Raw genomic sequence first — 23,570 nt, forward strand, 5'->3', positions numbered from 1 at the left:
GGCGGCCGCTCTACCCATCCGTCTCTGCCGTCCGCCCGGGTTTTTTCCTCCCTCCCCCTCCTTTCCCCTGTATGGCCCCTCCTCTATCTCTATGGTGCTCGGAGAGAGAGAGGGCCGGCGCCATTTTAGGTCTGGAGAGGAGATTTCGAGTAAGGAATCCTTTGTTCAGTGAGATGGGTCACGGAGCAGCGCGCGCGCCTGCGCGGGAGCGCGCCGCTTCCCTCCGCTCTCAGCCTCCCCCACCTCCCAACCAGCAGCCACGCGCGCGCGTTCCCGCGTCCTGCTCCCGCCACGAACGTCGTCGCGTCAGGGTGTTTGATGGCGCCTAATGGCGGGCGGGGCGGGGCGGGGGGAGGAGCGCCTCAGGATAAACCAGCAGCAATTAAAGACTAACGAGGGCGGTTGGCGGGCCAGCCACGTTCATGGTGACAAGGCTGCCGCAAGTGTTTCATAATAAGGCTGGCCAGAAAATTGCGGGGCGTTCTCGCAAGTAAGCCGCGACGGCTGCTTCTTCTTCTGGAAGAAATCTTCATGTTATATGGACTTTTATTATCGTCTGCGGAAAGGCGGGCATGTGAATTTGAAAAGTTCCGAAACGAAAGCGCGAAACATGGGCGTGGTGTGGTGACGAGGGATGGACTAGGATGACCCAGCTGTAAAGGCCTCGTAGGGATTTCTCTCAGCCTCCCCTCCCTCGCAGTTGTAAATGACAACCCCCGAAGAGCCCAAGTTTGGATGACTCCCTACAGCAAACCATGGCTTAGCAGCAGCAGAACCACCACCAAGGTCAGAGCGAAGCGCCTCTGATCTCCTATAGCACAGTAACACTTAGTATGACATACCGTATTTTTCGCTCCATTGGACGCACCGGACCATAGGACGCACCAGACCATAGGAGGGGGAGAACAGGAAAAAAATTTTTTTTCTTGTTCTTCCCCTCTAAAACAAGGTGCGTTCAAGGTACATTCAGCAGAGCTTGTGGGGCTGGCGGTGGGGGGAAGCGCTGCTTTCCCCCACCGCCAGCCTCAAAGATCTCTGAAGCCTTTGGAGCGCAGCGCCCCGCTGCCCTGCAGAGGTTTGCGCGCAGCCGTCCCCAAGCTAGAGCAGCGAGACGGAGCCCTCCGTCTCGCTGTTCTGGCTTGGGAACAGCCTTGCTAGCCTCTGCAGGACAGCGGGGTGAAGGCACCCCGCTGCCCTGCAGAGGTTTGCGCGCAGCCGTCCCCAAGCTAGAGCAGCGAGACGGAGCCCTCCGTCTCGCTGTTCTGGCTTGGGAACAGCCTTGCTAGCCTCTGCAGGACAGCGGGGTGAAGGCACCCCGCTGCCCTGCAGAGGTTTGCGCGCAGCCGTCCCCAAGCTAGAGCAGCGAGACGGAGCCCTCCGTCTCGCTGTTCTGGCTTGGGAACAGCCTTGCTAGCCTCTGCAGGACAGCGGGGTGAAGGCACCCACTGCCCTGGAGAGGTTTGCGCGCAGCCGTCCCCAAGCTAGAGCAGCGAGACGGAGCCCTCCGTCTCGCTGTTCTGGCTTGGGAACAGCCTTGCTAGCCTCTGCAGGACAGCGGGGTGCCTTCACCCCGCTGCCCTGCAGAGGTTTGCGTGCAGCCGTCCCCAAGCTAGAGCAGCGAGACGGAGCCCTCCGTCTCGCTGTTCTGGCTTGGGAACAGCCTTGCTAGCCTCTGCAGGACAGCGGGGTGAAGGCACCCCGCTGCCCTGGAGAGGTTTGCGCTCAGCCGTCCCCAAGCTAGAGCAGCGAGACGGAGCCCTCCGTCTCGCTGTTCTGGCTTGGGAACAGCCTTGCTAGCCTCTGCAGGACAGCGGGGTGAAGGCACCCCGCTGCCCTGGAGAGGTTTGCACGCAGCCGTCCCCAAGCTAGAGCAGCGAGACGGAGCCCTCCGTCTCGCTGTTCTGGCTTGGGAACAGCCTTGCTAGCCTCTGCAGGACAGCGGGGTGAAGGCACCCCGCTGCCCTGGAGAGGTTTGCGCTCAGCCGTCCCCAAGCTAGAGCAGCGAGACGGAGCCCTCCGTCTCGCTGTTCTGGCTTGGGAACAGCCTTGCTAGCCTCTGCAGGACAGCGGGGTGAAGGCACCCCGCTGTCCTGCAGAGGTTTGTGCGCAGCCGTCCCCAAGCTAGAGCAGCGAGACGGAGCACTCCGCAGTGCTCCGTCTTCCTGTTCTGCCTTTGGGCTTAGCGGCGCAGTCTGCATTCGCTCTATAGGACGCACACACATTTCCCCTTAATTTTTGGAGGGGAAAATGTGCGTCCTATAGAACGAAAAATACGGTACGTCCAGGCCCAGGGCCGGATTGAGGTTTGATGAGGCCCTAAGCTACTGAAGGTAATGGGACCCTTTATATGTCCAGCTGTCAACAGCAAATTGTCGCTTTTTTGTGTTGAATATATGCTATGTGGTAAATTCTGGACCTGTTGTCGTTTAGTTGTGTCTGACTCTTCATGACCCCATGGACCAGAGCACGCCAGGCACTCCTGTCTTCCACTGCCTCCCGCAGTTTGGTCAAACTCATGCTGGTAGCTTCGAGAACACTGTCCAACCATCTCATTCTCTGTTGTCCCCTTCTGCTTGTGCCCTCCACCTTTCCCAACTTCAAGGTCTTTTCCAGGGAGTCTTCTCTTCTCATGAGGTGGCCAAAGTATTGGAGCCTCAGCTTCAGGATCTGTCCTCAGGGCTCATTTCCTTAAGAATGGATGCGTTTGATCTTCTTGCAGTCCATGGGACTCTCAAGAGTCTCCTCTAGCACCATAATTCAAAAGCATCAATTCTTCAGCGATCAGCCTTCTTTATGGTCCAGCTCTCACTTCCATACAACACTACTGGGAAAACCATAGCTTTAACTATTCGGACCTTTGTTGGCAAGGTGATGGACCTAATAGGTATTATGGACCTAATAGGTAGCTAAAGCCATTTGTACATAACAAAATATGTATTTGATCAAAGTTTTTTCCCCTTTAAATTTTTTGGGGGCCTCCAAGAGAGTGGGGCCCTAAGCTACAGCTTGTTTAGCTTATATAAATCCGTCACTGTCCTGGCCCCTATAAAACACATCAGTTACCCACATCTGCCTCCAGACATAAGTGAAAAACACACAGAATCCTTGTGAGACCACAACTACAGAGAAGCACAGCAGGCGGTGGTTGTTGTTTTTTTACTAGCAAGGCAACAAAATTTACTTCACTGCAGGAGGTTGGACTGGATGACTCTTGAGGATCCCTTCCAACTCTACCATGTTGTAATTCTATGGAGTACAAGGTAAAAAAGCCATGAGGATATAAGCTGAGTAGCGTTATCTATTGGCTAGAGAGAAGCTACCTTTCAATTTAGGAAGGCTCCTAGGGCTGAAGGCAGATGGAAAAAGCCGTTGCCTGTTGGCCAGCACAAAGCCTCTTTCCCTGCACTTTGTGGTCACTTGGGAGTTCTGCAAAGGGATATAATTGATTCTTGCTGCGTTTTGTATTTTAAAACTGCATAGGTTAGTGACTGATGAAAAGGAATCTACAGTGTCAAAATCCAATATGCACAAAAAATATCCCAATAGTTAAAATAGTTTTAATTCTTTGTATTTGCGAAAGGAAATAGTTCTACTTAAGAATTATGATGGATTTTTTTTTTCTAGGCTTACATTCCCCCCCCCACCTTTCGCCACAGGAAACAAATCCTAAGGCTCATTTCAGTAATCAAATTACAAGTTATGTTAGACACAGAAGTGTAACCAAAAAATAAATACATTTTTCATTTCATTTAAAAATACATTGATGATTTTTTTCTTAGCAGTTATATAAGATATATTAAACAGACTATTAGGCTTTTTACAAGAAAATGTAAAGAGGTTATTTTATTGTATCATACTTCCTATTTTGAATAATTTGGAAAAGCAAGGTAAATTTGTTTACATGAGCGTGACTGACAGCTGACAGAAAATCAAGGGAATGAGGAGAGGAGGAGTTTACAGTGACTTCCTCACTTGCTGGTACAGCACTGCCCAGAGATTTAGGGGGAAAGCGCATATTTACAGGAGACTGCCTAAGTTATTTGACTGAAAAGATTTCTAACATTCGTAAGATACAGATTTCAAGTACATACTGTATCCGCAATGAATGAAAAGTTAGTTCCATATGCCATCTGGTGGTTGTCTGTGAAGATGCTGTAGCTTTAAAAAAAATGTAGATCGTCTCTTCATTTTACTCAGGGTGCATCCTGATGACATAATTTTAGAGGTGAGCCTGCTGTGGACCCACATTCATCTACTTTGGGTGGAAGTCTGGTCTTTTTATCGACACTGAACTGAGAGGAAGCTTGTTTTTCCTGATTGCAGGAATACTGCTTAGTTATTCTTTGACACCTGCAATGTTTCAAATCTCTGTTTTAAATAATTTCAAAGTTCCAAACAATTATGTAATCATGGTTTGCAACAATGGTTGGATAATATTTGGACACATAATAACTTAAAGTTTAAAAAGGTAAAAATGTGCATTTGTTGTTGTTGTTGTTATATTTGTACCCCGTCCATCTGACTGGGTTGCCCCAGCCATTCTGGGTGGCAAGCATACACGTTGTCAGTGGTGGCTGGTACCCATTGGGACAGGTGGGGTGGATGTCAGAGAAGCCAACAGGAGGTGGAAAGAGCCAATGACAGGCAGTGTCAACTAATGCTTGTAAAGCTGCCCTTCCTCAGGGCAACACTGAGTCTAAATAGAAGGTTTACATGTGGTAGGAATGTTTTAACTATAATGGAAGCTGGCGAATGACGTACTACGAAACTGTAAATGTAACAGGAGGCTGAGTGACTGCTCCTGCAGTCTCTGAACTATCTCCCTCTTCTGATGACAGTGCCATCCAAGCTGACAGCTTCTCAGGAAGGCAGGAATATGTGAATGGAGCCCCCCAAGTGATTGTGCTACTCAAACTAGCAGCACTGGTCACACTTCAGGCAGCATAGATGCTGGATGCAGAGCTTTTCCCCCACAAACAGCCTTTTGTGTTGGTGGCAAAGCTGACTTCTATGCAAGTACCTGTTACGTGATCAGTCTTGATAGTATTTTCAAAGGACATGCTTCCTGTTACTTTGCTGAACTAAATAAGCTCCCACGCTTTTGTGCACTAATCACATGTTTCATAGCATTTCTCTCAAACTTATTTTAAAGCCAGCCCAGATCATCATCACTTTCCCAGTAAATAGGTCCTGTACATTAATAACATTGAAAAGCTGGACAGTTTGTTCTTTTCAATGGGTTTTTAATTTTTTTAGGCATAGAAGTGTGGGGGGGGGGGAGAGAAGAGTAAGGAAAATTCATATAACCTATGTTGTGTCACAGGAAACATCAAATAAATCTAGTGGAATCAGTTCCTGATCTTCATCTATTTCTTCTTTATGTTGTGTTCCCCAGGTGCTTAGCCTCTTAAACAGTCTCCGCAAAGCAGCAAGTTTCCCTTTGCTCCAATCTTTCTTGTCTTCTTTATTTTCAAACCTGTTTTTCAATTCCTTGTACTGCTTAAGCTGTTGTTTTTTTCTAAAAAATAGCTTAAAGTACCTGTAGTTATCACTGCTGATGTACCCTTTAGTCCCTGCTTTTGCTTTTTGCATTTTTGGGTTGATGTTTAGCAAAGCCATGAATCTGTCATTCAGTTTCTTGACATTTTCTCTTAGCTGAGGTAGTTTTTCTGACAGTTCTAGCACACTCATATTAATAAATTCCATTATTCTTCAGAAGGCCTTTCTGCTTGAAGTTGGTGTTTTCCTTTCAAAGTCTACGGACAGGAAAATCTTATTAATTGTAGATTAAGTCAAAACTTCAATCATTAGGCATCTATGTTTTTTACTAACCTCATAACACTGTTTTGTCTTGTAAACTGAATAGATTTCCATGGATCAGGACAATATATATCTGGCAGTGAAATGCAACTATTTATCCAAGAATTATTTGTATTCTGTTTCTATGAAAGCTGATGACATCACTATTGCTTTAGTGACTTCACAGTAAATGAAAGGCCAGTTCAGAGGTGCTAAAATGTGCTGTGCATGTACCCTCTGCTGCAGGAGACAAGTAACTGTTCCATCTGGTTCAAAAGTTGGTAGTTCCATTCTGTGGTTGAGATCAGACGTTAGGATGACAAAAGGCAACTGGAATGTGCAAGGCCTTGTTCACTTGAGAGGCAAGGACCCTCACCCATTTCAGATGATCTGGCTTCATCTGCCATTCCCCTCCCCCCTACCCTCACATCTTCCTGGCATCTGATGCATCATATAGCTGCCTCTCTATTTAAAGGCAGGGGTTGATTTATTTCTATTCCCATCCTCCTTTTCTGTGTATGAACTGGAGGATCTTTTTATGCCCTCTATTTTACGATGTTCTGCTCTTTTCTAATCATCTTGCTCCTTTCACTCTCTCCAACTGTCACTTATAACTTTCACTCCCCAACCCCCTACAGTTTCTCTTGCATTCTGCATCCTGTTCTCCAAATTTCTACTCTTGTTCTCATTTTCCTCTTGGTTCCTTCTGACTTGCTTTTTGCTTTTAACCTTTCAGGAAAGGAGCGGGAAAGGTCCATCTTTTTTGCCAGAGACCTGCCACTGTATCTTGGAGTGTATGTTGGACTAGATTCCTTTTGGTATGTTGCATATGGGTCTGTTGTGTTTCAATTGGGAGTTGATAGTTGCCCAATACCATCATGAAAATGTGTCTCTCCCTCCATCTCAAAGTACAGTGGTACCTCGGGTTACGTACGCTTCAGGTTACAGACTCCGCTAACCCAGAAATAGTACCTCGGGTTAAGAACTTTGCTTCAGGATGAGAACAGAAATCAGGCGGTGACAGTGCGGCAGCAGCGGAAGGCCCCATTAGCTAAAGTGGTGCTTCAGGTTAAGAACAGTTTCAGGTTAAGAACGGACCTCCGGAACAAATTAAGTATGTAACCCGAGGTACCACTGTAGAATGCTGAAGAGGCCAGGTGCTTTTGATGAATGTCAGTACTGTACCAGGATGCAATAATTTTTTGGCTTTTCTAGTATTTTCCCACAAAAACATCTTATAGCAAGTTGTTTGTCCAAGAAATTCTTGTTCTTTCCTTTTTTTCTTTGATATCTAGATAAGAATAAATTTTGTGAACCTTCTGATAAATGTTATGTTTCTCTTTTTTTGTACATTAGCCATCCTTGTACCCCACCATCAGTTCCCATTGCTCTGTTGTCTCTTTTGAAATAGTTTAATTTGAAACTCTCCAGTGATCACCCCTTCATCATGGTATGGCACTGAATATGGATTGTTTTTGAAAGACCTTATAGAGTTTATATAGTTATGTATTGCTTCTGTTTAATAAAAACCCGTTAAAAAGAATATTGTCATGTGGAAAGACTTTGTTCACTCTTGCATGTTAATACTTTTAACCCAAAATATAAAAATAGATTTAATAATGCAATAGTATATAAAGAAGACCAATTGAAATCTAATATTTAAATTGACAAGAGCAGAACACATGTGATTTGTTCTATAAAAAACTTCTCTTTAATAAATGGATGGATTCAAGTTTATAATAGTTTGACATGTCAAAGTAACAAAAGTCAAATTCTCTGACTATTTCATACAAATACTATGCATTACAGTAAACTTATCTTAAGTTACAAAAAGTGTCAGTGAAAATTCAGTATCTAACTGTCTAAAAGTGAAATTTTTCTTATCAATTGTGATTACAATTCTATTGCATGTTGGAAACCCACTGCATTGTTATAATCAAACCATTATACAGTTTACTGATGCAAACTGGCATTTTATTTTTGGCTTCCTGAATAAAGGGTGACATTTTAATAAAAATGGCTTTAGTAAGACAGAACACCAAACAACAGTAATCTATCTTAAAGAAAGATAATCAAGTATTAGGAATTTGACAGATCAGAGAACCCTGAATGTATTTCTACTACCCGTTTGTTTTTGTTGGAAAACCCCCACAGATATCCAGTATTCTCTTAGCTGAGAATAGTGTTATAGTTTTTAAATGCACACTTTGGCCACTGGCAGACAGTGTACTCCCTGCTGAGTAGTAATGCTGGTGAAAGGTAACTTGAACTATTGCTTTGAGAACAGCCTTTGGCAGGGTTGTTTGTTTTAAAGAATCAAGTGGAGACCGAGCATAGCACATGTGGTAAGATATAAGACTACCACCACTTCGTAAGATGTACCAAATTCAAGGTTCAAATGGTAAGTTTGTTCATGGGGCTATGATCATTACTAAATGGCTTAACAGGGAACTCGTATTCAAAATGATCCACCAAATTATTTATTAAAAAATGACTGTACTTACTGTGTCATGTATATCTTTGCATTGCTTGCATGCTATCGATGTGTATGAAAGTATGTGTGTATCATATACAGTGCTGTGAATATGAGCAAAACAAGGCCAATTTTTTTGATAAAAATTTGATGGCGATTAATCTAGTTCCTAAACAACTATGACAAGCTACAGAATTACCAAAATCCAGCAATCCTATGTAGGCACAACTGCTTCATAAGTCCTCACAAGGGCCTCAACATAGGTGATAATTCCTTAAGTGTCAATAAATATGTTCACCAAATTGCCCCTTCCACTGAAATAAGTTGGGAGGTTTTCAAATGGAGGAATGCTGTGTGCATTTCAGCACACAGACGGCTCTGGATCAGAGCTCATCTTGTTAACATTTGAGCTTCATTAACAGCTTCAGATCCAAGATGGAAGATTCCATTTCCACTTCACCTGCAGTTCAAAGAAATCCTCTCATCTATCCCATTGTCATTCTACTAAGAAATGCTTTATATAATTTGGCAATCGTGAGTAGATTGTCAATCATAAGGGTACAATTCTCAGAATCCTAATCAAAAAGTATAAATTAAAGAACAAAGAGTGTAGGGTTAAACATGTGGCATCAAAAAAATCTAGCAGCTTAAGCAGATTGTGCTGGCTACTGACAAAACAAGAATGGTTAAAATGCAATCATAATGGCACTGTTAAAGATAATTTAGTTTCTTACTAAAAAAGGTTGGTTAAAATATGGAACATGCTCATTATTTCACATTTTTGAGAATTATTATTGTTTGACTTTTAACAGGATAATGTTGCATACCTGAGTATTGTTTACAACAAAGTCTCCCTCAAATGAGTGTATGTAAAAACTTGAAGTGGTTAGAAAAATATCTAATGCCCTTTTAATTGGAAACAATAGCATTTTTATACCTTCAGTGGGATTGTATTTGTAAAATAATATGCCAGAACATAATGTAAATTTATGAACAAATTAACCAGCCCTCTTTTCTTCAGGTTGTCCAATATGTGCAGCAACAAAATACCTCCCAATTTAGCTGACTGTGTCATCTACTCTGAAGAGTTTATTCAACAAACCCAGCAATGTAATACCACAAGTAAGAGTTATTTACATATTCTTCACCAGACCTTTGTTTATACATAATTTCCAGTTGGCCTCTTCCCAGTTAAATGCAAGATCCTTAAGGCAGCATGTATAATAAAAATCTAAAACCTATTCCAATTTGCTATTAATTCTACTGTATCCTTCTTCCTGAAGAAAACATGCTAACATTGGGGAAAGATACCAAATAGAATGAATTCCTCTGTTATCTTGATGAATGCAATTTGTCTTTGATAGTTGCTATTAGACTAACATAGTTAAGAAAACTATGTCACTAAAAGAAACATCTGGGTAACTCACCTATAGCTGTCATTGGTTCTGTTGTGAACACAGAAGCTGGAGAAAACCTTTGCATTCCCTGTAATTGTTGAATGTTGCTGATGGAAAACTAAACAAAGCACTTTCCATTTCTCTTCATGTTTCTATTAAGAGACTCTTCTCTTAAGCAGCAGCTTACATCTGGTTAAGTTAGCTGCAAAACTCACACTGCTAAAGTGAGTTCAGTCATGAACCAAATGTTGTTATCCAATGTTAATGTCTAATTGCATGATTCATCTGTATTCCTCCTATAGTTCTAGGTAATGTGAAACAGCACTGTTATTTGATCTTAATGGGGGGAAACTGTTGATCTTCAGAATGACATTTTGCATCTCTAAGTCAGACAAAAACATGAGGCAAAAAGGAGGTTGAAATCTGACACCAGAGAGAACACACTCAGCTTTGTAGTAAAATATTAATTCACTCAGCATGAGTGGATAAAAACTGACAGAGAAGTCACAGTTTTAGGAACAGATATTCTCAGATACATACTAAGGTAACCTCCTTGGTTACTAGGACAGATTTCTTTGTATTGACAATTATGTACCCTGTTTACACATAGTATTCATCATTCCCTGCTTCATTATCAGCAACAGTTGGAAGTGAAATATTTTGTCCTGCCCAATTCCAAGGTAGCAACAAACAAAGCTGCTCATTCATCCACTGAGGCTGATGAAGTCATGCAGGCCTAATTGAGCTGATTAAAATTTATCTTTCAATGGCAGGTGTCCCTGTGGGACTTGTAAACAGCAGCACACAATACTGTAAACAGTTTAACTTCTGCTCAGTTAGTCCAGGCTTGCTGATTAGATGAAAATCAAGACAGCAGCTCCACCATAAGTCCTTCCCATTTCCCCCATAAACATTTTCCCCACTACATATAAAATCCTGAGTGGAACACCATCATCTTGAGCTGGAGAATCAATTGCATACCAAAGACATTAAAATGGCCACTCTCTGAAGTTCTGTAATAAAGTCAGTTACTGACAAGGCTTCCAAAGGCTTCAGTGTAATGGAACTTTGGACTAAACCTATATTTTAGCATGATGTCCAGTTCTTGCCCCTGATGCTGACTTTGGCAAGGAAGCTGAGGCTGCTGCATCTTCTGCTTCTTCCAGTTCTTCCTGAAGCTCTTGGCTTACACTTGACTGAAGAGCTGCAGGTGTAAGCCATTCTTTTGGTAGGCAACTTTGGAGAAAGGGGATACAGGAACTGAAATAGGCAAGGCGATTCACCCAACGAGGAATTTCTTTTCCACAGAGAATCTATATGAAATGCCACAAGTTATCCAGTGCTTTTTAAAGTACATGTCAGTTTCTATACTTGAAATACAGATCATTGAATTGAAATGCCTGTCAATTATAGTACAGTGAATATGAACCCTTCCTGATGTTACCTGTGAGACAGGCAAAACAAATACTAAATCTAATTCTGAGACAACGCAGTCCATTCTGAAAATAACAGTATGCTGGGCATCAAAAACTGAACATATTTTTGAATGACCTTTTTTACCCCAACAGTGCAATCCTAGCCATGCCATTTCAGAAGTTCTATTTCAGTTCAATGGGGCTAACTCCCAGGTAAGATAAAGAGTAAGTGTATGACAAATAATTTAGTGACCCATTAATGCTGTTTCCAAAGTTCAAATTAGCAAATGAAAATTACAATTATCAGTTTTCTGTATGAGTCATTTATATGTGAGGTATAGCTTTATAAAATGCAGTTTTGTACATTCTTTCCAGTTATATGAATGTAAACAACTGGGGGAAAGTTAAGGTTTCCAATTGCTTTTGAGAAAGAATGGCTGATTACTCTTACAAGGTCACTCTTTTTCATAACTTGGCCAGCTGGGTTAAAAACCCACAGAGCTTCCTCTCTGGAGGTGGCAGTGAAAAGTGTTGCTGCTACCATTTTATTTCCAGCAAGTCCTTGATGGAAAACACATTAAATTACATATGTAACCTATGTAGCCTACAAGTACTAAAGTGTTTATAAAAGTAATGGCCCAGGCTGAACAAATAATACTTGCCTCTGAAAAAGCTGAAGAAAAGTGATTGCAGTTTTTGTGCATTAAGTGATAGGCATTTCCTTTAAAGTCTTTCCCAAGTTCTTCTATAATTTTTTCTATATCCTCCTCCATGAAGTCAGTACTTCCAAGAACAACAGCTTCTCTAAAATAAAAGAGGGTGGAGGCAGTTGCAGAGAGAGAAAGTTGTTGCAAATCAGACTGGATATGTTTTTATTCCCTGTTTGCTCTTGACAGCATGCACACACCTCCAAAAATTATCGTGTTAAAAATAGAACTTCACTGCTTTTGTCCTCTGGTTGTTTTTCAACTTCATGCCACAAGGCCTCGCTACTTTTACACTACCACTTCCTTGCTCTTATCCAAGAGATCTCTCTGTAAATCCAGATTTGTGTACATACAAATGTATAATCAATCATTTATTATGCAGTCACAGGCCTGTTAAAATTATTTAGTGCTTTATACTGTATATCACTTTTTAATTACTATAAATATCATCTTTTCCTCCATGGAGCTCAAGGTGGTGTACATGCTCCTCATTCTACAACCCTGTGAGGTAGGTTAGGCTGAGAGATGGTGACTGGCCCAAAGTGAGGATTTGAATCCTAGCCTGGGAGACTAGTGGGTAGATACATTTGGTTGCTCAAAAAAGACTATTCAAAATTAGCAGGTTGTAGTCAACAGACGTCTGAATCTAAATCACCCAAACATATTTTGGGTTACACCAATAAATGAAAGAACTTCTTACTTGAATTTAAATGTTTCTCCCAAGTCAGATGCATTTCCTGGAGAAATTTCAAATATTCCAGAAAAAGGGTATGGATGTCCACCATAAGCAAATTCTGAAATACAAAATCAGGATTTTATGCACAACTCATTGTAAGTAGGACTTTCACTTCTGGTGATATTATAGACATGCTTTGATCAGCTGTAGGTTAAAACTGAAGTACTGCTACAAAGTAGTTTATATGTACAAATGCCAGTGCTTTATACATTTATATAAAAGTTTACGTTACATTTGGAGAACACTGATTTAAATTCCCATAACAATTACGCTGAGGCCAGTATATGCAGAAACCATGGGAGAGGCATGATCTGATCATTGGCCATGCTGCCTGAGGCTGATGGAAGTTTGAGTTCAACAACATCTGCAGAGCCACAGGTTCCCCAATACTGATCTACACCATGAATAAACAGTCAGAATACTTGTTGCAGAAATAAGATGGTGAAATGTAGGGAGGGAGACACTGCTATTTTCCTTCCTCCCACCCACCCACCCACTACATGTCCTATGTACATTAGCTGCTTCTTTGCACCAATGTGAGATTAAAGCATGATACATACCTCTGCCATATATCTCTATTCCTGAATGGAATACTCCAATTCCGAGAGAGGAAGTGTATTCATTCATCCAGTACTAAAAAGGAAAATGGGAAACTTAACTGATTGTGATTACGGTTTTCTAATTCACGAGGTCAGCCCTGTACATGGAAAGAGGGGAGAGAATTTTTGCAGATTCCTCTTGCAGCCTCTTTTATTCGCTTAATATGTCCTCTGGAGAGCTGGAGCAGAATTAAAGATGCTGCATGAGGCTACAGTGGTGAGGCTGAATTGGCAAAAAATACCTCCCCTGCCCCTTTAATGAGTGGGAGCCTCAACAGGACCACAGCTCTGAACTGAAAGAACCTTCAGGGTACAAAAGGGCAGCACTGGATTGCATTTGGCAGAAAACTATTATTTTTATTATATTTATATCCCATTTTCCTTCACAGAACCCAAGTTACTGAATATGTGATTTCCAAGCAGCATCCCATCAAGGCACTGATAAGACCTGGACCTACTTAGGTTCAGCAAGGTGATGGCTTCATGTACCACTGGAAATATCAGCTAATAGCAGAGCTGGACCATTAAATATTAAGTTCATTTCTGGTTCAGCTCAGTAGCAATGCTTAGCTGTTTGATTAAACCTTTACGTCTTCAAGTGTTTGTCTCTTTATTAACATTGCTACACAAAACACAGGCGACTGGACAGACAAAAACGGGGAGGGGATCCTGTCTCGGCAGTACTGTATCAAGGTGTCAAAACTGTGTTAAGAAGCCTCTCCTTAAAAATACCTGTGACTGATAAATAACGCTGACATAATGCATGTGTTTGTTTGCAAAGTTACAGAAACTGCACATACTGAACAATAAAACAATAATAAGTACAACTGTAATCCGTTCTGAAAAACCCATGGAATTTGTGTTCCACTGAATCTGCAGCCAATCTACTAGAAGAATTACAAGAACTTCACTGAGAGGGGATTAGTTCCCCACTGCCCTGGCACGGTGATTACAAATAATTACCTTCTGTACCTGAATCGAAAGCTTAGCCATGTTGATGGTATGGACCAAAACAGTCCCTGAAAAGATGTCTTTAAATGTATGAAGATTGCAAAACTGAGTATCATGCAGCAAATATAAAGTACAATTGAGACTAGAAGAAACTCAGCTGCATGGGAAATGCAGGGGCAGCAGGGAATTGTGAATAGAAATGTACCCCACAGCTCTTGCCCAGAGTCCAGACCTTCTGCAAATGCAACTACCTTTGCATTAGTCCTGTTAGGTCTAGTAGTTCCCTCAGACTATCCTACAAACAAGGAAAATTACGTCCTCTGCCATGGACTTAATTTGTAAAAGGGAACTACTGTATTTGTGGTAATAAAGTGCTTACAGAAAAAATGGTCACCAGGGTGGGATCATGGCAGATGTCTGGCCCCACTGCTTCTTTTGGAAGACTTGAAATTAAGAGCACATTAAAAGAAGTCATATAATGTGTGGCGAAAGGGGATACAGGAATTGAAATAGGCAAGGCAATTCACCCAACGAGGAATTTCTTTTCCACAGAGAATTTATATGGGACTGGATGCTTCTAAACTTCTCACAGCAATGCCAGAAGCAAGTGCACAAACCTGACACTCACATGAAACTGCCTATAATGCTAAACCACAATTTTATGTTTGAAAAAGGTCTAAATAGGCAATCAGATGAAATTTTCTCGGTTGCATTTTTGGTGGGTTCTGTTTGCACTGCAACTGTCCCCCCAACTACTAGATCAGGAAGCTTCACTGCTTGTCTTGGAAATGGTACAGAGTGCCTGCTTCAATAACTTGGGTATATCCTTTTAAATAGTTTTTTGGATGTGCCCTCTTGGTTAGCTACTCTTCATTTCTGAAAAATATGTGATTTTTATCAGTGGTATTAGTTTAAATCCAGGTACACTGTTGAGTTGGATAGAAAATAAATTTTTAAAAAGGTTGAACTAGGGATAGAAAAAAACTGATATGTTTTGAGCATATTAGACACAAGAGATTGCATTAGGTGATCTTTGAAAACCTTCCCAAACCAGTCATACTACAAACTGAAAAATAAACAAGTTAGTAGACGTGTGCCTTTTTTTGTTTGCTACAAAGAAATACAACCTCACTCTAGCTTTCTAAGTCTCCCCATAATCAGTCAATATGTCACAGCTGTACCCAAAGATAATTTACTTGGGAGGTTCTGCTGATCCAGGATACACTGTTCAAAGTTAGGGAATACATTAGGTGTTAGTTTACACTCTGGGGACTTTCACATATTGGGACTTTTACAGAGCATTCTCTTCATGCAGTCTTTATGTAATAGCTTTAGGATTCTCAGTTCGCATATACATTTAATTACTTACAGGTTAACAAAAAATAGTGGATAGTAATTTGCCAACAACAAGGGATCAGAGCACTTCTTGCTTTTGTCTCCCAAATGCCATGCACTGAAAGTTATGCCTCACACAATGAATTTCACAAAACACATCTCGGTCCACCATCTAGCTAGGCTAGTTCCTTTCTGCGGCTAACCCACAAGGCTGCACTATTACCTAATTGTAGATTATTGTCAAGATTACTAATTAGTCAGAATAGCCACTTTGGAAAGATTGGGACACGAAGAGAACTTAGATGTCCATTGCATCTAATTTCTTGTGAACTAGGCAAAAGTTGCATTATAGAAGGCAATTAAATCACTTTATAATCATACAAACAGCCCTCCAGGAAAGGAGGAAGAAAAATGGATGGAATTAAGCAAAATACAACAGGAAACGGATTACAAGAGCAGCAAGGTTTTCTTGCTTCTGGGAAATAATTCCCATTGTTTTTGAACATGCAAACAAAAAATTAATGTGCATTCCGTAACATGGAAGCAACCATGGCAGTGAATTTGTTCACTCTGATAGCATGCTCAGGGAAGTAGACAGCTTCTGGAAGAATGCACAAGAATCCAATATATACACCACTACTACATTTGGGTCACAATCACTCTGAAGAATGTAAAAATAATAGATTTGCAAGGCTTCCACAGGAAGATGGCTTTTTTTATCCACCCTCTTGCATTCCAAGTCTGGTGCAACAAGGGTGTATCCATGTGTGTCATGCAGAAGACAACACAGTACCAGGTAGAGGGATGGAACAGGAGAGAGAAGCTGAACTCGGCAGCAGTTTAAGAAGGTAAAGAGGAAATATTCTGGTAGCAATACACAAAACTCCTAAAATAGTGGGGGGGGGGGAGAGATAAAAAGCAATGGGATCAGGGGTGCCAACTTGAATATTTGGGGGGTGGGCAGTTAAGCCATGCCCTATACAATCAATCATATGTCGCAGTGCATGCACACCATTTGAATGGCAATGCCCATCAACTTGAGCAGCCCCAGCCCCCTCAAATATTTTAGGAGGGGGCAAAGTCTTCTCAGCCTCCTACAAATGAGATTAAGCAAAGGGAGGGGAAATTGTATTTCTTTATTAATTACAACATTTCACTTCTAAAAGGACTGCAGGGGTTCCTTCCTTTCATCCTCAAAAGAGGATAAGTTAGTTCCGTAGTCACCAATGTGATGCCCATGGGCATCATGGCACCCTGAGATACTTCTCCAGCTGCTGCCAAGACTCCCTGTCCCAATTTTTTGTTTTTAAAAAATCAAGGTTTGGGGCTTCTTTTTTGGTTGCAGGGGCTGCTTGTATGAGTGCAAATAATATGCAAATAAAACATGTCTGTTTTATTTGTTTTGGCACGGGTGTTTAGGTGTTCTAGCTATTTTTATTCTGTGAATTTGTGTGTGTGTGTGTGTGTGTGTGTGTGTGTGTGTGTGTGTGTGTGTGTGTTGTGCCCACAACAGTTTCTTAGATTTGCATATGTTCCCTTAGGCCCAAAAACGTTGGTGACGCCTGGGATAGCTGGAGAGATTGCAAACTTTCATGACGTAAATCAGACCCCAAGGCCCATCTGATCCTGCATTTTGTTTTGTCCTTGGGAAGCCCACAAACAAAGACATAAGCACAAGGACACTCCTTGCTTGTGATCCCCAGCAACTGATATTTAGAGTTGCACTCCCTCCAACCCTGGAGGTAAACAAAGCCATAATGACTAGCAGTCTTAATCTCCATGAATGGCCTGGGTTATAGCCTGCACTGGGAGAATGAAAAGCGGAAAGCAAACCAGACAAACCACCCTACCCCACCGCTTCTTCTCTTTGCCACTACTACCAAGTGGCCATTTTATTTTTCTCTGGTTGCCTCCACTAAATAGACCTTTAACCTTATGAATTTTAACTAGCTCAACATTTTCCTAATATTGGTAGGAGTGACATGGAACTTAAGCATGTAGCAAGACCTCAAACTGATTTCCCCCTACAGCAACTATGCTTAAGGATTTAGTAATACAGGTTGAACAGTTTTCATTAAAACTAAGGGTGGAATTCAACGTTACGCTATTAAGATTGCTCCATCAGTACAAGCCCCATTGTGCCAGCAGGACTCGTTGTGCTGCCTCCTGCTAGCACAAGTTGAATCCAGCCCTAACTTTACAATATAAGTAACTACATATCAGAGCTAACAAACAAACAGCAGGGACAAATGCTCCCAGCCCTTTGTGTTCTGAATTGTTTCCCCATCCAAGCCACTACTTATCAACTTGCACCCTCTGTTCAGCTTCTGAGTCTCATTTGGTCTCCTCCTGGCTTCTGCTGCAGTGCCCTTTTGTGTACTTTCTCAGTGTTCCAGCTCACTTTAAATGTTCCAGCCCTTTAAGTTTCTGATGCCACAATTTTCTTCTACTTTCAACTAACTACCCTGTTTTCTGGCTATTTTACTTCAGCTCATGGGTGTAGCCAGGGTTTTTGTTAGGGGTCACAGGACTTTGCTTGGGAGGAACAGGACTTTGGGGGGGGGGGTGAACTGATGTGATTGGTCAGTTAGTTAGGTATTTCTACTGTTTTACTTGATGGGGCAACCCATGCTTCAGCTGCTTGTTAGCCAAGGTATAAAACATTAGGACCAGGTGAACAGCATGTCAATAGACTGTGCATCTATTATCCAATGCCATTCTGGCTAAACTAATTTATTTGAACTTAAACAATAGGGAAAATTTACTCTTTGAGCTGTAGAAATTTGCAGCTAATAAAAACATTCACTCATTCAAAAAACTTTGACAACAACATCAAAGTTGTCCTATCTGTATTTTTTCAAGTTATTTTTTAAAAATACACTTATATCCCATCATTCTTTCAAGAAGCTCAAGGGGGTATACATATTTCTCTGCAATCCCTCTTTTATCTCCAGAACACTCACGTGAGGTAGTTTAGGCAGAGAGATAGTGAACAACTGTCTTCATGGCTGGGTAAGCATTTGAACCTAGGTCTCCGACAGTCAATTCACTCAATTCACACTGGCTTTCTGCAATTCTTAAGAAGCTGTTGTGCAATGCTGAAGAAGTCAGATAACTAGATAGGAATGGTGTGTGTCATTTATGAGCTGGCAAAGTAAAAGATTGCAACACTTTAGCCAAAAGCAACAGGGAGTTAAATATCTCCAATGTTTTCCCCACATGATAAACCAGTACACTACAGTACTGTAATTTAGACTTTAAGGCCACCTGACTACACGAGCGCTAACCTGTTTGAAAAGATATTATGTTTCTACTTGTGTCCAGGTCTTGTCATTTGATCTTTTAAGTAGTCACACACACACACACACACACACACACACACACACAACCAGCTTAGGTTCTTTGTACATGCAAAAATGGTGGTGTAAGGCTTTAGTCCTCAAGGCAATTCAGAAGAGTGTAAGAAACTTGAGGATTGTGTTCTGGTCAACTCTGATAGATCCTTATTAAAACACTATCGTTCTTTCTTTGTATGCATGGCATTACAAAGATCAACTCAAAGTACCAAAGATGGAGATGGGCACGAATCCAACACCCAAGGAGAGGCAACTGAAAATTCACACACCTGTTGCGATAACTTTGGAGCCCTTAATAATTCCCTCGCTTCCAAATTGTTATTGTACCTTTCCAGGGCAAGAAGGGGATAATGAAAGGAGCATCTAAACCAGCATCCTGCTGTTGCAGCAATGTATGGAAGGGGGGGGGGGGGAGAGAAACATGTGAGCGCCGCGGAGCCGCAGAAGGATACTCCTGTGGCGTTTGGGAAAGGAAGGAGCTATGGAGGCTGAGCAGCAGCAGCCCAAGGCGAAAGATGAGAAAGAGAGCCCGGGAAATGTGAGAGAGTTGAACCTGGCGGGGAGTTTCGGGGACAAACGCAGGCAGGCCCCCGACGGCCGGCTCCATCGCCCACTCACCATGTCGTAGACGTTGAGGATCACCAGCTGGTTCGCCATTCTCCCCTCGCGCGACTCCAGGCGGGGGTCCCTCTCAGGCCTCGGGCGGCGGCCTCGGGGCGCTCTCGGGACACCCCCCGGGCGGCCGCCGCCTCCTTGTCCGGCCTCTGGCTGAGGGGCGCGACGGAGCCGCCGGCAGCATGGAGCCGCCTCCGCTGAGGGAAAGAGGGGAGCCGGGGCCGCGTCCCCACGAAGCCTCCTCGCCCCGCGCTCGGCAGACGCGAGCCGAGAGCCGCCACCGGCACCCGGGTGGGGCCCAGCGCAGCTCCGCCTCTCTTGTTTGTCTCCGGGCTGCTGCCGCCGCCGCCGCCCGCCCCTACGGGCCGCGGGGGACGCGCGAAAGTGACCTTCCCTGAGGAGCGGCTGTTGCGCCGCCCGCGCGCCCCTTCCTCTCCCCTCGGCCAACGGCTTTCGCGAAGGAGCCCTTCCAGCTTGCCCACATCTTCAGCGCCGGGGAGGTGAGGCGCCCAAACTACAACCCCCAGCATGCAGCGCGGCGGGAGGAGGCATGTTTCCCGGTAGGCCAAAGGGAAGAAGCGGGAGCCCTTTCCCCAGTTCTGCCTTCTTCTGGCAGCTGGAATGCGCGAGGGTTCCTCGACCAACGGCCTTCCGAATGTCCGCACGAAAGTTCGCCTCGTGTGACCCGAGGCGGGGGCAGCTGGCTGAGCGCCCTCGCTGCCGCTAGGGAGACGGGTGCGGTGCCCGGTGCGTATGTGAAGGAGCCCTCGCTTCCGCCGCCCTCAGCTGACTGAGGGGCTCAGAAGCCCTTCTGTGGCGGGGGAGCTGCCCCAAGATGAGAGCCTAGCCAGCCAGCTCAGAGCAGGGCGCACGCAGGATTTGAGCCTTTTTGCTTCTTTGTGGCCTTGTGCGCCCGCTGGAATAGGGAGGAGGAGGAGAGGGGGCTCAGGAGCGGGCGTGTACAGCGCCCGATCCTATCTGGAAGCCCCTTTGCAGTGCCTTTGCTAGGAAGGGAGGCAAGCGGGAGGAGGGCAACTAGCTGGCGGCGGCAGCAGCAGGAAGGCGACAAGGCAAGGAACTGCCCGAAAGAGCCCAACGGTACAATCCCAACCGTGCTTACTCAGAATTAAGTTACTCTTGAATCTGGTGGGTCTTACTCCCGGGTCAGCGGGGGTTCAAGTGGCCCGCCCCACTTCCTCCCCTTCAGACACACCCTGCAAACCCACTTGCACTCTGGCCATTCCTCTTCCCCTCGCCTCGCAAGCGGCGCTTAACATCATCAATCGCTGGCCTCCTCTCCTTCATGTGCAAAAGGAGGTTCTTTTTAGAACAAATCACAGACTCTTGTTATGTGCAACCTGGGGAAACTCGGTTTAAGCAAAGGAATTGGCAAACCGGGCTATCAAACGACAGTTCCAAGTTTGTACGTTGGAGAGAACTGTGATTTCTTCCAAAGTGAAAGCAGCAGCTCTTTCTTCTCATCTACAAAGAACAGAAGTAGGGAAAGCACACGACGCTGACAGTTGCTATGCCTAATTCATAGTCAGTTTCACCATGATGAGATTATAATTTGAACAGGACTATAAATTCATTACAGTAGCAGTGTTTTAAACCTATGAACAAATAGATGGTGATCACCACATTAGTGTTATCTGCATAAGGATGCAATTAACATTTCAGGTGTGAAATATGGCTATGGTCGTGTTCTGCTTCCTGTCTGTTACTTTTTCATTCTTTATCTGGGCACAAGCTGTAATCACCATGAGAAAGGTCTGCTGTCCCCTGGCACAACACTCCCCTGACATCCTCTTCCCCTTCCCAATTGCTTAGTGCCCTAGTACCATCCTTTGCTCCCACACTGCCCAGCAGCCGTTTGTCAGTGCTGCCCAATTAATGTCCCCAAATTACTATTTAGCAACCAACACTGCCTCGTGATCTCTCTGTATCAACCAATGGTGGCACAGAAACAGAGCACCTGATTGCTGTACTGTACTTGAGTGGGGCTGCTCACTCCCACAGGTTGAAGTGAGAATATATTTCCCAGGATGACCCACAGCCATTTCACAGCACCTTGGAAAACATAATTCCTTCTATATATATGTGCTCATTATATGCAAATAAATGGATGGGGCCATAAGAATCATAAGTAAACCTTGGAGCGGCCCTCTGGTGCCCTATCTCCTTTCCTGTTTTGTGCATAGCATTTGGGAGCCAAAGAAAAGACAGTCTAGTTTCAAAATCAAGGTCGAAAGACCAATGAGCTGTACAAGAATGCTGCATTTCTCACACTTTTTTTCATTTTTAGGAAAATCACTTTCAATGGATTGTTGCACTGATCATTACTAGGTTCCCTTTCAGCTCCCAATTCCATTCAGCCCCGGTGTTCTAATATGGAGTTTTGATATACTGTATACACATATGATGAAATAACTTTATTTTTTCCGCAGCAGAGTTTAAATGGTGTAGGAAATGAATTTGTTTTATATTGATTTGAAGCTTGCAATGTGCTATTTTCAGGTGGTTTTTTAAAAAAAAACAGATATCAAATTTGATTCAGAAGAATGTCAAAAGTGGTGGGGGAGAGTTTGTTTAGTGGTGGTGAATTCTTGTTTAGGATACAGTATATCTTTCTGAGCATTTTAATGTAAGGAACAACAAACTGTGTTCTTAAAAAAATATTAAACTAGGGAGAAATGGTTGCCCTCCAGATGCTGTTGCATCACAGCTCCCATAATCCCTAACCATTGGTCATGTTAGTTGGGGACCACAGCTCAATGATAGAGCATATATTTTGTGTGGAGAAGGTCCCAGGTTCAATCCACAGCATTTCAAGGCATGGCTGGGAGAGACCCCTGCTTGAAATCCTGCAGAACAGCTGCCAGTCAGTGTAGACAGTACTAAGCTGGTTGGACCAATGATCTGACTTGGTATAAGGCACCTTCCTATGGAGCTGTCAGGAGTTCAGCAACACTTGGGGGGACACAAACGCTAAATGGGCCATCCTCATGTTAAACCACATTTTCCGTATCCAGTGTTTATTAAATGATGTATCAAGGACCAATGGGGAACTTCAGTGTCACAGCTTGCCCAGTGCCTCTTCCCTCCCCCTGCCCGATTGTGCCATTGACTTCTGATTGGACTGAAACCCACACCAACAGCTCCCCATATGCTAGGTAAAGGTGGCTGGGAGACAAAGAAGTTCAGAGGGGGAGGGAAATGTGGTGTCCCTCATCTGAGGGCAGGGGAAAGATGCTGAAAGAAATGAGAGAGAGATACAGGGTTAATTTTTTTTTAAAGAATAACAACAATAAAGTGGTAATAGAAAAGTTGTTATAGAGGGAAGAAGTCAATGCTAAAGGAACAGGGAGGAGGGTTGAAGCAAACAGGCAGTTTGGAGAAGAATAAGGCACAAGTATGACAAGGGATAAAAATACTTGGGGAAACATGAAAGACAGGAGGAAATATAAAGCAAAATCTTTCTCTACTCCAAATTAGCAAATTTCTGGCTAAAATGGAGAGGCTGAGTTTCAACAGCCTTCACAGCCAATGTATGCTCTTAGCATGAATGAAACTGAGCTATGGAACTCCTTGTCACAAGAAAATCTCTGAAGCAAAAAACTTGAGAAATTTCAAAGAGGGATTAGGTATCAGTAGAAAATGATGCCAGTAATTGTTAGCCGATTACGCCAAAGTCTGCCTACCTCTGCTACAATTTTGTGACTGGTGGGTCTCAGTAATTTTAAGCTATATCAAATTGGAATGGAAGGTAGAGAGTTTGAGAACACGTTTATTGCTTGCTATAAATATTTGTTCACAGACATTTGTCCTAACACCCAAGCTTGTCACTTATCTACCACCGTTATGAATAGTACTATGAACAGTGCTAAGGATTAGTGTCTCACACTGAACATTAACTTACTGTGAAAAACTCTATAAATTGAAAGTGGAGACACTATATGTTCTTTCCATTGTCTGTTTGTTTATTTTGTAGCACAATAGAATCTTCAATAAAAACAACATTTAAAAAAACAACCAGTGCTAATGATTCAGTTCTTGAGTATCCAGAGGTCATTGTTAACATAACAGAACCATTCCTGAATAAATATTTTATTTTATTGTTAAAAAATTATTGCACAGAAGGAATGGACCAATTTGGGATTGGGATTTTGAAAAATATAAGATGATCA

At 43.1% G+C, this 23,570-nt stretch overlaps 1 protein-coding gene and 1 long non-coding RNA gene across 6 annotated transcripts; one reads left to right on the forward strand and one right to left on the reverse strand.

Annotated features, from left to right (window-relative positions):
- The first annotated feature begins 43 nt into the window (after positions 1 to 43).
- On the forward strand, positions 44 to 13,724 carry LOC114594451 (uncharacterized). 5 transcript variants are annotated; one of them, XR_003705984.2, is made up of 6 exons: positions 44 to 149; positions 6,536 to 6,617; positions 7,156 to 7,249; positions 9,294 to 9,394; positions 11,238 to 11,297; positions 13,516 to 13,724. It is a non-coding gene; the product is annotated as an uncharacterized LOC114594451 (long non-coding RNA). The 5 variants fall into 5 exon arrangements; XR_003705983.2 differs by lacking the exon at positions 7,156 to 7,249; XR_003705986.2 differs by lacking the exons at positions 44 to 149; positions 7,156 to 7,249 and adding an exon at positions 159 to 786.
- DESI2 (desumoylating isopeptidase 2) lies at positions 7,488 to 19,863 on the reverse strand. Its single transcript, XM_028724146.2, has 5 exons — positions 19,387 to 19,863; positions 13,088 to 13,160; positions 12,492 to 12,585; positions 11,747 to 11,888; positions 7,488 to 10,982 (listed from the first exon to the last, which is right to left on the reverse strand). The coding sequence occupies exons 1-5, from the start codon at positions 19,423 to 19,425 to the stop codon at positions 10,749 to 10,751; spliced, it is 582 nt and encodes a 193-aa protein (XP_028579979.1). The 5' UTR covers positions 19,426 to 19,863; the 3' UTR covers positions 7,488 to 10,748.
- Between the last annotated feature and the right edge of the window lie 3,707 nt (positions 19,864 to 23,570).

This window comes from Podarcis muralis, chromosome 3, assembly GCF_964188315.1.
Source record: "Podarcis muralis chromosome 3, rPodMur119.hap1.1, whole genome shotgun sequence".
Taxonomy (NCBI): Eukaryota; Metazoa; Chordata; class Lepidosauria; order Squamata; family Lacertidae; genus Podarcis; species Podarcis muralis.